Source organism: Dromiciops gliroides, chromosome 2 (genome assembly GCF_019393635.1).
Source record: "Dromiciops gliroides isolate mDroGli1 chromosome 2, mDroGli1.pri, whole genome shotgun sequence".
In the NCBI taxonomy this organism is placed as follows: Eukaryota; Metazoa; Chordata; class Mammalia; order Microbiotheria; family Microbiotheriidae; genus Dromiciops; species Dromiciops gliroides.
This window is the reverse complement of record NC_057862.1, coordinates 33,259,963-33,273,707: the sequence shown is the minus strand read 5'-3', so window position 1 is coordinate 33,273,707 and position 13,745 is coordinate 33,259,963. Positions and strand designations below refer to the sequence as shown.

Genomic DNA, 13,745 nt, shown 5'->3' with positions numbered 1-13,745 from the left:
GTGTAAAGCGAGTTTCCTCTTCTGTAAAATGAGTAGGTTTCTTCTTCCTCTGCCACTATGACAATGTGAGTCGTCATTTAAATAAATGACATTTAAAGAGAGCTTGACAATAAAAGGAAACCTGTGGTGAGTGCCTTTTTTTTTTTTACTCCGAGATTTTTCAGTTCTTTTGAGTAGTACTTCCCTTTCTATTATTTCCTCCTATATTCTTTCATTATGTAGAAATGATGCTGATTTTGTGGGTTTATTTTGTATTCTCAGGTTACTGAAGTTTCTGTAGCAACTAATTTTCTTCACAGATTCTCTAAATCTTTTCTACATAAAACAGCGTGTCGTCAGCAAATAAAGATTTTTTTTTTCCTTTTTGCCTACATTTCTGTCTTTAATTCCTTTCTCTTAATGCTATTGCTAGTATTTCTAGCATTAGGTCAAATAGCAGTAGGGAAAGGTGAAAACTTTGCTTTGCTCTTGTATTTGCTGTGAAAGTTTCTATTATTTCTCTGTTGCATATAATATGAACTTTTGTTTTTATCATATTAAAAAAGATCCTCTTGTGCCTTTATTTTGTAGGGTTTTTAGCATAAATAAGAACTGTGTTTTGTCAAATGCTTTGTCAAATGTAATCATGTAAGTGGGATTCTTTTTTGTTTTGTTTTGTTTTGGTTTTGTTTTGTTTTGTTTTGTTTTAGTGAGGCAACTGGGGTTAAGTGACTTGCCCAGGGTCACACAGCTAGTAAGTGTTAAGTGTCTGAGGCCGGATTTGAACTCAGGTACTCCTGACTCCAGGGCCAGTGCTCTATCCACTGTGCTATCTAGCTGCCCCTCTTTTTTGTTTTTAATATAATTAATCATTTTAATTATAGGGAAATTCTTTGTAAAAGTGAAAATTTTCTCCCTGATTGATATGGTTTCTAATTTGTATTTTCAAATATTGGGATTCTTAAAAGTTTTATCTCTAAATATTTATCCATCTCTGCACCTATCTGGTTTTTTTTTGTTTGTTTGTTTGGTTTGGTTTGGTTTGTTTGTTTTTTTTGGTGGGGCAATGGGGGTTAAATGACTTGCCCAGGGTCACACAGCTAGTAAGTGTCAAGTGTCTGAGGCTGGATTTGAACTCAGGTCCTCCTGAATCCAGGGCCAGCGCTTTAACCACTGCGCCATCTAGCTGCCCCCTATCTGTTTTTTAAATGAACATTTAGATAGCATAAACTATGATTAAAATAAACATTTTTGTTGTTGTTCAGTCTTTTCAGTTGTTTCTGACTCTTTGCAACCCCATTTGGGGGTTTTCTTGGGAAAGAGTGGTTTGCCATTTCCTTCTCCATCTCATTTTACAGATGAGGATCAAAGGCAGACAGAGTTGCATGACTTGCCCAAGGCCACCTAACCAGTAAGTGTCTAAGGCCAGATTTGAACTCAGGAAGACTCATCTTTCTGATTCCAAACCCACTATACTACCTACCGGTCCAAAATAAACATAGGTCATCCCAATTATTCCAAGTGCCCTATCAATGTCTAACTTAAAAAATTCCTTTGCTTTTCTTCCTGGCTATTCTCTCCTCCCTAGTTTTGTTTTGGTTTTTTTTTTTGTTGTTGTTGTTGTTGTTTTTTATGACACTGCTCATTCCTGATTATCCTCTTACCTATCTGACCAATTTTTTTCTGTCCCCTTTGCTGGGCCATCATCCGTGGCCTACCTTCAACATGTGGGTATACCATAAGGTTATCTCCTGAGTCCCTTTCTCTTATCTATCTAATTTTCTCCCTCTTAATGATCTCTCCTGCTCTCTTGGGTTCAACCATCATCTCTATGAACATGATTCCCAAATCTATATGTCTAGCCCTCAGATATCCAGTCCCATATCTCTGACTTTGAGATCACCATCTGGATAGCCTATAGGCACCTCAAACTCAGTAAATCCAAAACAAAGCACATTATCTCTAATTATCTTTGTATCTCTTTTCCTAAACCCACCCTTTCTCCTAACTTCCCAATTCCTTTAGTGAGCACTTCCATTCTTCCAGTTACTCAAGTTTGAAACCTGGGAGTCATCACCGACTTTCTCATATAACCACATATACAATCAGTTGCCAAATTTTGTCTCAGCTTCCTCTGTATCTCTCCAATCTGCCCCCTTCTCTCTATTAATGCCATACCACAACCATTTCCATTGCTTCTCATCTGGACAATTGCAATAGCAATCATCTACAGTTCAGCCAAACTGACTTAATTCCCACACAAGACATTCCATCTCCATGACTTTGCACAGGCTGTCCTCACCTCCTCCCTCCTTTTACTGCCACTTTTTGGGATCAAAAATTCCCTTCACAGGTTATTTCAAGCAATACCTCCTAAAATACTTTTTCCTGATTCAATCAATCAATAAGCATTTATTAAGCACCTACTATGTGCCAGGCTAAGCACTGCTTCCCCCAGTTGTTTGAATTCCTCATTGAATACTTTTTTTTTTTTTGGTTTTGGTTTGTTTTGTTTTTTAGTGAGGCAATTGGGGTTAAGTGACTTGCCCAGGGTCACACAGCTAGTAAGTGTTAAGTGTCTGAGGCCAGATTTGAACTCAGGTACTCCTGACTCCAGGGCGGGTGCTCTATCCACTGCGCCACCTAGCTGCCCCTTCATTGAATACTTTGTATCTATTTTGTATCCACTTATCTACACACATGTTGCTTAGACTGCAATTGAGTTCCATTTTTCTCTTTATGTCCCTAATACCTACTAGAGCCTTGCATATAGTAGATACTTCATAAATATTTGTTGGAACAAAATGAATAGATTGAATTCAAATGAATATATATATAGAAAGCCCCTGAGAATATCAGTCACTGAGAGTAGTAGTACACCTCTGTGAAGAGCACTGCATTGGAGCTGAATCCTGGATCTATTTAAAGTGCGTATGACCATAGGCAAAGTCACTCTCCTTCTCTGGACCTAAATTTCCTCATCTGTAATTGCAAAACCCTGTGACCTCCACTGCACAATTCTACCACAAAGCAGCCTCACCCAGTTCTCTTACTTGCCCTCTTTCCAAGCATACAGCTTTGCCCCTGTAATAAGATGAGCCAGTCTACAGTAAACAGAATCCCTTGGGACAGCAGGGGATGTGTTCTATTCTTCATAGAGCAGACTCTGACCTAGCATTCAGTGGGCACTCAGTGTCTGGGTTTTGGTCCCAATTCTATATTATTAATTCCTGCATGACCTTGAACCCCTCTCTTACTCTGGGGCTTCAATATCCTTATCTGCAAAAACTGCATGATTGCTTTTTTTTCTGTTTGGACTTTTTATTTTAACAGTAAAGAAATTCCTATCACTACAGATTGGCAACTTTGCTGCCAAGTTATGGTGTTAGAGAGTTATATCAGGCACTGCAAAGTTAATGACTAACCCAGGGTCACACGGCCAGTGTATATCCTAAGAAAATCAGGCAAGACTTCTTGGAGGAGGCAGCGCTTGGGCTGATGATAACAAATAGAAAGACTATATAACAGCAAGTGAAATAAATAGCAATGCTTCTTCAAGGTTGTTTTTATTGTACGAATTATTCTCCTGTTTTTACTCACATCACTCTGCATCAGTTCATAGAAGTCTTCTAGGATTTTTAAAAACCATTCCCTTCCTCATTTCTTTAAGAACAATAGAATTCCATCCTATTCATATTCTGATGTGGCCCCAATTCCAACTTCTGGAATCAGCCAATTCAGAGCTGGAAGAAAACTTCAAGGCCCCCTGGTTTGATCCCCCTCCCCCTTATTGTACAGAAGGGGAAATCATGATCCAGAAAGGGAAATATCTTTCCCAAGGTGAAACAAACAACAGGGTTAAGAGGCTAGGATCACAGAGTTAGATCAGAAAAGGACCGTGGAGATCATTAGGTCTAACCTCTTCATTTTACAGATGGGGAAACTGAGGGCCACAGAGGTGAATGACTCACTTGGGGTCATAGAGCCAGTAAGTGTCTGAGGCAAGATTCTAGGTAAGGACAAATGTTAGAAAAGGGAATTATTAGTATCCTGCAGCTACTGGATAAATTAGATTCCTCCTCCAATACTTTGTCAGAACATGAAACTGCCCTGAGGTTCTTTTTTTAATTACTCAAAAGTGATCATTTTAAGGGCTACTACAGATCAAATGAGATCTCTGACTTCCCCTTTCTTTCCCCTCACTACATATGCCAAGTTCTAGGGGAGATGCACAGATGTTTAACATACATCTCTTACCTTCCCACCTAAAAAAAAAAGAGAGAGAGAAAACACAGATACTCAACATTGAAGTAACAAAGGTATAATAGAATCTTAGAGTTATAAGTGACCTTCAGGCTCTCTGGTCCAAATTCCCTCCAAAAGAGAAATATTTAAGGTCCTAATAGAGGGTCTCACATCATGCAGTATGATGCAATGGTCCTAAATTGGCAATCACTGGACATGACTCTGCCACTAAATTCCTATGTGACTGTGGGCAAATTATGTAACTTCTCTTTACCTCAGTTTCCCCATCTGTAAAATAAGGGATTTGGACTAGATGACCTCTGAGGTCCTTTTCAGCTCTGAATTTATGATCACATGATCCTAAGTAAGGGTTGATTACCAAGCTCTGATCTGAAGACACCAATGAAATTGAGACTCTATAAAGAATGAAATAACAGGGTAGGTGGGGCAGCTAGGTAGCACAATGGATAGAGCACCAGCCCTGGAGTCAGGAGTACCTGAGTTCAAGTCCGGCCTCAGACACTTAACACTTACTAGCTGTGTGACCCTGGGCAAGTCACTTAACCCCAATTGCCTCACTAAAAAAGAAAAAAAAAAGAAAAGAAAAGAAATAACAGGGTAGGACTCATCCTTCCCTTGGAATCTGGGTTGGGTTCTCACCTTCATGAGATCATAAAATCATAGATTTAGATCTGGAAGAAAGCCTAAACAACATCAAGTCCAAACCCCTTTTTTATAGATGAACAGAGGAAGCCCAGAGCTGTCGGGCAACCTGCCCAGAGTCACACAGCTAGTAAGTATCTGAGATGGAATTTGAACCCAGGTCTTCCTGACTCCAAGTCCAGTGCTCTATCCATTATACCACATGGCCTCTTAGTCAACTCCAACGTGAAGGTGTTGGTCTTTTCAGGGATGAAACTATTTTTTTTTTTTAGTGAGGCAATTGGGGTTAAGTGACTTGCCCAGGGTCACACAGCTAGTAAGTGTCAAGTGTCTGAGGCTGGATTTGAACTCAGGTAATCCTGACTCCAGGGCCATTGCTTTATCCACTGCGCCACCTAGCCGCCCCAAAACTATTTGTTTTGACCAACATTAACTGCCAGGTCTGAAGAGTAAAGAAATCACTGACCAAAGGCATTGTCTGTCTTACCATTCATTTTCTGTATGCCTCAACCCCACTCTTGGAGAAAGGGGATGGAAGAATATGGGAGCCTCTCCTTATCATCTGTCTGGTGTCCTTGGTCAGTGCAGTCCCAGGGTAAAGTAAAAACAAGAGAACAGTGCACCCACAACTCAAGAGTGCTGGGCAAGCTCTCAGAGGGAGTGACACAAAGTACAACTGAGTAAGGAGGCTAATGAGAGTCAGGGCAGGTCCTGAGACAGACAGAGAGTTAGAAGAGAGACAGAGAGACAGAGAGACAGAAAAAAGAGAAGAGGAGAAAGAAAGAGAGAGAGACAGGGAGAGTCTGACACATGGCATTTCAATCTCCCAAAATGGAGCCAGAAAGTAAGCAGCTATTCCCAGTGCCTGGAGGGGAAACATTTCCAGGACAGTAGATCTGGGGATGGTTCTGGAGACACAGAGACTGAGGGAGGGGAATGAGAAATAAGGATGATTTGGGTTCAAATTCTGCCTCAGACACTTATAGGCCATATGACCTTGAGTGAGTCACTTAATCCTTCTCAGATTTAGTCTCCTGATCTGTAAAATGGAAGCAATAACAGTGCCTCTCTCCCATGGTCATTATGGGAGCAAATGAGATCATTTATGTAAAACCTTTTGCAACAATTCAAATTGCTAAATAAATGTTAGTTATTGTTATTCACTTGAGGGGTTTTTTGGGTGAAGTGACTTGCCCAGGGTCACACAGCTAGTAAGTGTCAAGTGTCTGAAGCCAGATTTGAGCTCAGGTCCTCCTGAATCCAGGGCCAGTGCTTTATCCACTGTGCCACCTAACTGCCCCTTCAGTTGAGATTTTTCTAGATGTCTCCACTTGCTAATCGCATCAAATCCCAGAACCTTCTAGGCTCTCTACAAGGGGAGCCACAGGCACTCAATCCTAGCAATTGGCCTAGGAAAAGGCAAGTAGATAAAGAACACAGACACCGTGGCACTGGATGAGTAGATACATTTCTATATCCAGCTTGGACCAACTTCTCTAAAAGACAATGGGGTGTAGCGGGGAGGCCAGGCTCAGGAGTTGGGAGGATTGAATTTCATACCCCTCTTCTGATTCTTACAAGGTAAAGGACCATGGAAAAGTCACACAGAAACACAAGAGTTAAATCAAGCAAGCACAGAGCTCCCATACACACACAAGGGGAAATGCTCACCTTCATTTACCCAGGGAAAGGCAGCTGGGGGCACAGTGGATGGAGAACCAGGCCTGGAGACAGGAAGACTTCAGCTCAAATATGGCCTCAGTCACTTACTGAGTATGACCCCAAGTAAGTTACTTAACCTCTGCTGCCTGTTTCTTCATCTATAAAGTGGGCATAATAACAACCACCCCTCCCAGGGTTGTTGTAAGGATCAAATGAGATTAAAATTGTAAAGCATTTAGCACAGTGCCTGAAACATAGTAGGTGCTTACTAAATACTTGTTTCCTTCCAGCAACCTGAAGACCTCCAAGGACCCTCCCAAAACAGCATGTTCCATATCTGGACACTACTTATGAGGAAGTTTTTGGTTTTCTTTCTGACATCAAGTCTAACGTTGCCTCTTTGTAACTATCCTTTTGACCCCCATTAGATCACTTAACATCTATCTCTCTGTGCCTCAGTTTGTTCCTCTGCAAAATGGGGGAAATTCCCACTGAATTTACCTCCCAGGGTTGTTGTGGATCTCAGATGACATAATGTTTGTAAAACAATGTGAAAACTCCATCGAACCATAGAGGGCATCCCAAAGTTGTCCTGCAGTTTTAAGCTTTAATTACTATTAATTATTATCGGTCAGGTGCTACTGGGGACACTGAGTCAGGCTCAGAATTGGAGAATGATGATAAATTACCTTTCTCTAGCTTAGCGGTTTTCAAACTTTCTGCACTCAGGAACCCTTTACACCATCAAGAATTATTGAGAACCCCCCACCAAGAGCTTTTGTTTATGTGAGTTGTGTTTATCAATATTTACTATATTTGTGCTTGCCTTCTCAATAAGTGGAGAGGGGAGGGATGGAGAGAATTTGGAATTCAACATTTAAAAAAACAAATGTCAAAAATTGTTTTATGTGTATTTAGGGAACAAATAAAATATTAAATAAATATCAAAAAAAGAACTGTCAAGAATATTTACTATATTAGACATTAGTATTATTGTGAAAATAGTTTGAGCTTTCAAGAGACCCCCTGTCAGGGTCTCGGGGATTCCAAAGAGAATCACATTTTAAGAAACTCTACTGGAAGTCTTTGACATTTTACAAATGACATTTCCTCAAAGCAACCCTAGGAGAGAAATAGTGGGAACACCGCTGTGCCCATTTTACAAATGAGGAAAATGAGACTCACTGAGATAAAGGAATTCAGGGTCACACAGCTAGCTAGTCAGGGTCCCTGGTGAAGGTTCAAAACCAGTGTTCTTTCTTCTTGCTAGGATCAGAGGCCATAGACCTATAGCTGAAAAGGACCTCAGAGGCCACCTCAAATAACCTCATTATTTTATAGAGAAGGAAACTGAGGCTGACACAGCCGAAGTGACTTGCTCAGGGTTACATAGATAGTAAGTGCCTAAGGCAAAGTTTGGACCCAGGTCTCCCTGACTCCTCTCTATCCACTCTGCCACAAACTAAATAAACTCGAAGGCCCAACTTGCTCCAAATTCTGTAGGTCTGTGAGCAGGTCTAATGGGGGGATGGAAAATGATAGAGGGATCACAGTCCCTGCCCTTTCCCTTCCCATCGAGTTGGAAGTTGAATCTGGCAGCCATCGAAGAGCCAGTCTCCCTGGAAGCAGCCCCAGCCCCGGCTTTGGCCCAGGATGGAGGACAGAACCCACAGGAATGCCTGAGCCAGGGAAGCCCAAGAAACCGGCAGGAGTCGGTCCGGGAGAGCCAGGCGGGCGCAGCGGGGAGGCGCAGAAGATGAGGGAGTGAGTCCCTTCCTTACCAATCCGTCACAGTTGCTGATGGCCACGGCGGTGGCCGGCATGCCGGTGATGCTGCCAGTGAAGACACACTCCTGATGGAGCGGCTTCCGAGAAACCTCCCGGAAGTCCTCCTGCCACTGGGTGAAGGCTCCGGGGACCACCAGCCGCCGCTTGGGCTTCAGGCTCAAATGGAACTCCTTCCCGAAGAGGGTGACGTTGAAATAAATGGAATACTTCCCCTCCGGACGCGGGCCAGCCGGCTCTCCGGCGGAGATGGAAGGGCTCCGGGCCACCCGGTGCCGGCTGGAGGCGAGGGGTGGTGGCAAAGGAGGTCCGCCAAACGCACCGTTCCCAGAGGCAGCGGGTCCGGACACCACGTGCGAGAGGAACCGGCCTTGCTGATCGGCACTGAACGGAACGAACACGCCATATTCACTTAACTTTCCAGACAAGAGCAGCTCTGTTGGAACATAGAGACAGAAACGCTTGAGGACTCGCAGGGCAAAGGCCAAGGGGACGGAGGGGACAGTGATCCAATGGCCGTTAGCCACCCTCATTTGGTCCATAAGGCCAGCAACCCTGGACCCCCAGAGCCCAAGTCTCTTTGCTCAAATCAAGTCCATGGTTGAAAGAGACCTCAAAGGCCATTCAATCCAACCCCCTCATTTTACAGATGAAGAAACTGAGGAAGAGGGTGCCCAAGGTCACACAACTAAATGTCACAGACAGAATTCCCCAGCCCTCCAACTCCTGTCAGTATTCCTTCTCTTACCTCCCTAGGTCAAGCTGAGCCTGTTTCCCCATCCGTAAAATGGGAATAAATAATACCTTGTAAGTCCCTACCTCACTGGGATGTTGTGAGGCTCAAACAAATAATATCTGTAAATCACTTTGGAAACCTTCATATGGCAGCGAATGTGTTGTATAGTAACTAGCTGGCACAGTGTTTAGAGCTCTGGGCCTGGAGTCAGAAAGACCTGAGTTCAAATTCGGCCTCAGACCCTTCCTAGCTGGAGGTCCCTGGGGGGGTTACTCAGCCTCTGGTGGCCTCAATTTTCTCATCTGTAAAATGGGGATAATAACAGCAGGAACCAATGAGCTAATGCATTTACTTATATGCTATGTAAATGGTAAATATTAAATCAGTGGTGTCCATGGTACTGATGAGCTCAAGCCTCCAATACCTCTTAGCTTTGTCAGCTTAGGAGAGATCAGAGGCAGATCAGAGCCAGAAGGGACTCCAGAGGTCATCTAATCTAGTCCCTTTGTTTTACAAATGAAGAAACAGAGGCCTCAGGAGGGGAAATAAGAAAATAGAGGGTAGGTGACAGAGCCCGGGTTCAATATAGGCCCTCTAGCATGCAATCCTGACCACTCTCCTTTGTACCCCAGTACCTCTCTGGCTTTTACTACACTATAAGCCTCAGTTTCCTTTTCTGGAAAATGGGGATAATAATGGTGTCTCTACTTGCCTCTTAGGGTCATTATGGGAAAAGTCCTTCATAAACCTCAAAGCACCAAGTACATTCAAATTACCGTCATCATTTTGTTATATGTCCTCACATCTTCCGGTGTTCCACACTTGGGGAATAATGGTCAAGTACTGTGCAGACACCAACATTCCAAACAAAACAATACCTCAATCTCTGGGCCCCCATCAACCCTAGCAGAAAAAATGACTCCCGACAGAGCTTTCGACTCTTTACAAGCCAGCTAGCAACAAGCATGTGAACTATGCATTCCCTGCCCAGTGAGGTCCCCCTCCCTGGGCAGTCAGTCATCCCACCAGGGACAGGAGCCAGGAGGCCACCGTCTGGAGACAGGTCAGAGAGAGCCCTGTGGCCAGAGCAACAGTGGGATGGAGGGCTGCACTGGTGAAACACCCAACCTGCTCCACCTGCCTATCCCAGCCTATGGGATTGCCCGGAGCAGCCAATTGCATAAAAATGCAGAAAAATACACCTGTCAAAACAAACACCTAGCAACCCCAAATATAATCCACCATTCCAAGAAAGAGAAAGTGCTAAAGGAGAAGAGAGAGGACAAGAGAGATGGAAGGAAGGGATGGAGGGAGGGAGAAAAGGAGGGAAGGAAGAGAGAGAGCAAGGAAGGGAGGGAAGGAGGAGGAAGAAAAGGAGGGAAGGAAGAAAGAAAGGAAAGGAAAGGAAAGGAAAGGAAAGGAAAGGAAAGGAAAGGAAAGGAAAGGAAAGGAAAGGAAAGGAAAGGAAAGGAAAGGAAAGGAAAGGAAAGGAAAGGAAAGGAAAGGAAAGGAAAGGAAAGGAAAGGAAAGGAAAGGAAAGGAAAGGAAAGGAAAGGAAAGGAAAGGAAAGGAAAGGAAAGGAAGGGAGTAAGCAGGAAGGGAGGAGAAGGAGGGAGGAAAAGAAAGGGAAGGGAAAAAGGGAGGGAGGGAAAGCAGAGAATAGTGATAAGAGCACTGAACCTGGAATCAGAGACCTGAGTTTGAACCCCAGCTCTGACACTAGCTTAAATCCTAGGCAAGTCCTTTACCTCTCTGGGCCTCAGTTTATGCATCTGTAAAATGAGGGGAGCTGACTCAATAACTTCTGGGATCCCTTCCAGTTCTAAATCTACAGCCCTATGGCTCTATGATCTAAGATCCTTGCATTCTCTACCTTACCAGGTTGTGGAGGGGAAAGCACTTTGGAAATCAATTGCAATATGAATGGAAGCTATTATTAGAAAGGAAGAGAACAGTTCCAAGTTTAGAAAGGCAACTTTTTAAAGTGACAGAGTGACTAAGAATTTACAAGGCCCAAACCCAGGCTAAGTAAATACAGCTAAGGAAAAAAAGAAAGAAAAGAAAAGGCAGGCCTTGCCCCGGTGACATGCGTGCTCCCAGCCTGCAGCAAGCCTGAGGTCAAAGCCCGAAGTGTCAGGCCACTGGCCCAGGCATCAGGCATCCCAAAGTCTCCAGCCCTCCTGCTCTGGCACTGTCAGGATTGCCAGTGACAGTTCCTTGGCTTCCAAGTGGGATGATTCATGGGCCAGAGCTTGAGGAAGAATTCTCCTTTCTACACATCCAGCTCTATCTGTGGCCCCTCCCCCTCACCTCCCTGGCCTGATAAAATCCAGAAATGATGTGTCCCTAAATATCCTTTCCCCTCTGGGGCAATTAAGAGAGGAGGGGAAGAAATGCTCACTTTCCTCTGATTTTGCTAAGCAAAGCAGGAGGGATGGCTACAGACAGGCACCTATTAGGGTATGCCTTTCAAAGCATGCTACACATGTGGCAATTCTGTGCAATGACTGCACACTCTGTGTACACACTGACTTGCACTGGGGGCGTGGTCCTGGCTAAGGACAGAAGTCATGTGTGTATGTGCTTCTGTATGTTTCCAGACACCTCTATTTGATGAACTAGAAGGAGGGAATCTTTGTGCTCTGCCTTTCCCGCCCTTTGTGAAGGTGTGTTTGTACACACCTGTGAGAGAGGTAGGAGCACGTTTGTGTGTTTATGCAGGCAGATGTGTGTGTTGCTTGTGTGCACAAGCACCTGACGCTGCCCACCACCCAGACCCAAGGCATGCCTGGTGGGACCCTTGGCCATGCCTGGTGGGACCGCGGGCTGTCCAAGGCAGGAAGACATGCTGGTAGTGCATAGGCTTTCTCCTTCTCCTAGAGGCAGAAGAATAGACATACAGAGACAGAAAGCCACAGGAGAGATGCAAGAAACATACAAGAATTAGAGAGAGGGGGAAGGAAAAAATGAGAGCTTGGGATGAGAGAAAGGGAAAGAAGAGGAAATAGTGGAGAAAGATGGAGAGCCAGGAGGAACGAGTAAAAGAATGAGAAGAGAGAGATTGGAGAGAGAAGAGAGAAAGAGGGAAGAAACAAGCAAACGGAGAGTGAGGTGTGAGAAAGGAAGCCCAGAGGAAGAAAAAGAAAAGGAAAAAGAAAAGCGAGAAAGGAGAGGTTGGAGAGGAGCTATGCAGAAGAGAAAGTACAGGACACAGTGGAGAGATGAATAGCTCAGCCCAAAGTCTGCACACACACCAAGGCACGCACACATCTCTCTCTCGCTCTCTCTCGTTCTCTCTCGCTATCTTGCTCTCTTACTTTCGCTCGCTCTCTTCCTGCTCTTACACACACACACGTGCGCACACCACACACACACACACACACACACACACACACACACACACACACACACACTCGCTCGCGCTCCCTGGCTCTCCCTCCCGCCAGCCTTACCTTGGGTCCTGGTGGCCGCGACAGCCGAGAGCCAGCAGTTGAGAGGGAACCAGCAAGAGACCATGACACTGAGATACTCCATCTGGAGCGGGAGGCAGCGGGAGCCCGGGGCCTCGCTCGCTGGCTCGTTCGCACACCGGCCGGCCAGAATCTGCCTCGGGGCTCGGGCTAAGCGGAGGAAGTGGACTGAGGGATGCAGAGCGCCGCCAGCTTTCCTGGCTCTGCAGACGCCCGGGACCCTGCGAGACCGATTCCTCAGCTCCTCCTTCTTGCAGCCTGCCCCGGCCCCAGCCCCGGCCCCGGCCCCAGCCTCGGCCCCAGCCCCGGCCCCGGCCCTCGCTCCCGCCCCCCTCTCCCGGAGTGCGCGGCTGTGCAGCCGCCACCACCAGGACCCGCTGCCCCCGGAGCTCAAGAGGCACCCGGGGAAGGGCGGGCGGGAGCCGGGCAGGGAGGAGGAGGGGAGGGGAGGAGCGGACAAGGGAGGGGAGGAGAGGGGAGGGGAGAAGAGGGGAGGGGAGCGAGCGGGAGAGCAGGAGAGGAGAGATGTAACTGACCCAGAGACAGAAACAGACAGAGAAACCAAGGGACAGAAGGAGAGGCAGGGGAGACAGCGAAACAGAGACACAAGAGCCTGAGACCGAGACACAGCAAGAGAGGGAGACTAGGAAACAGAGAGAAACAGAGCCGGGGAGAGAGAGACACACTGACAGAGATAGGGAGAATCCGAGACAGAGACAGCGTGAGTTTGGAGTCAGGGCAGAACAGTGGAATGGGGTTGGGGGTAGGGGTCAAGCTCTTCCCGGGGAGACTAGATACTCCCGAGCCGACGTGGGCACGTGGTGTCCAAATCCCGGCAGATACTGGTCGCTGGGGGTCAGCGCTGGGTAGGTAAGGGAGAGTCTGGGCCGCATGATCCCCATCCCGCTGGCGGACCAGCCCACCTGCGCTCCAAGTTCTCCCATCCCCTCTGCCCTCCTTGAGTTTTGGCCTCCCCGCCTGGCCCAGACCCTTCCTGGGAAAGGGTCTCGCAGCCCCGTCAGGCCAGTGCTAGGCTTCCCTTCCCTCAGAAGGCTGCCAGAGTATAAAAGCTTCTGAGCTGGCTAGACTCCATCTAGTCCTAGCTTCTTAAACTATGGATCGTATAACTGAATGTGGGATCGCGAAAATTTTGGCAACAGTAAAAGGTTATGTGTGAGGGGCAGCTAGGTGGCTCAGTGGATAGA

General features: G+C 45.9%; 1 protein-coding gene across 1 annotated transcript in view; it reads right to left on the bottom strand.

Annotated features, from left to right (window-relative positions):
* Nucleotides 1-12,799, bottom strand: part of ADAMTS14 (ADAM metallopeptidase with thrombospondin type 1 motif 14) — a 122,896-nt gene extending 110,097 nt beyond the window's left edge. Inside the window, exons 1-2 of the mRNA XM_043990175.1 lie at nucleotides 12,523-12,799; nucleotides 8,331-8,770 (exon numbers count right to left, since the gene is read on the bottom strand). Of these exons, the coding sequence (XP_043846110.1) occupies nucleotides 8,331-8,770; nucleotides 12,523-12,604 (522 nt within the window). The 5' untranslated portion in view covers nucleotides 12,605-12,799. The remainder of the gene's footprint in view (nucleotides 1-8,330; nucleotides 8,771-12,522) is intronic.
* Between the last annotated feature and the right edge of the window lie 946 nt (nucleotides 12,800-13,745).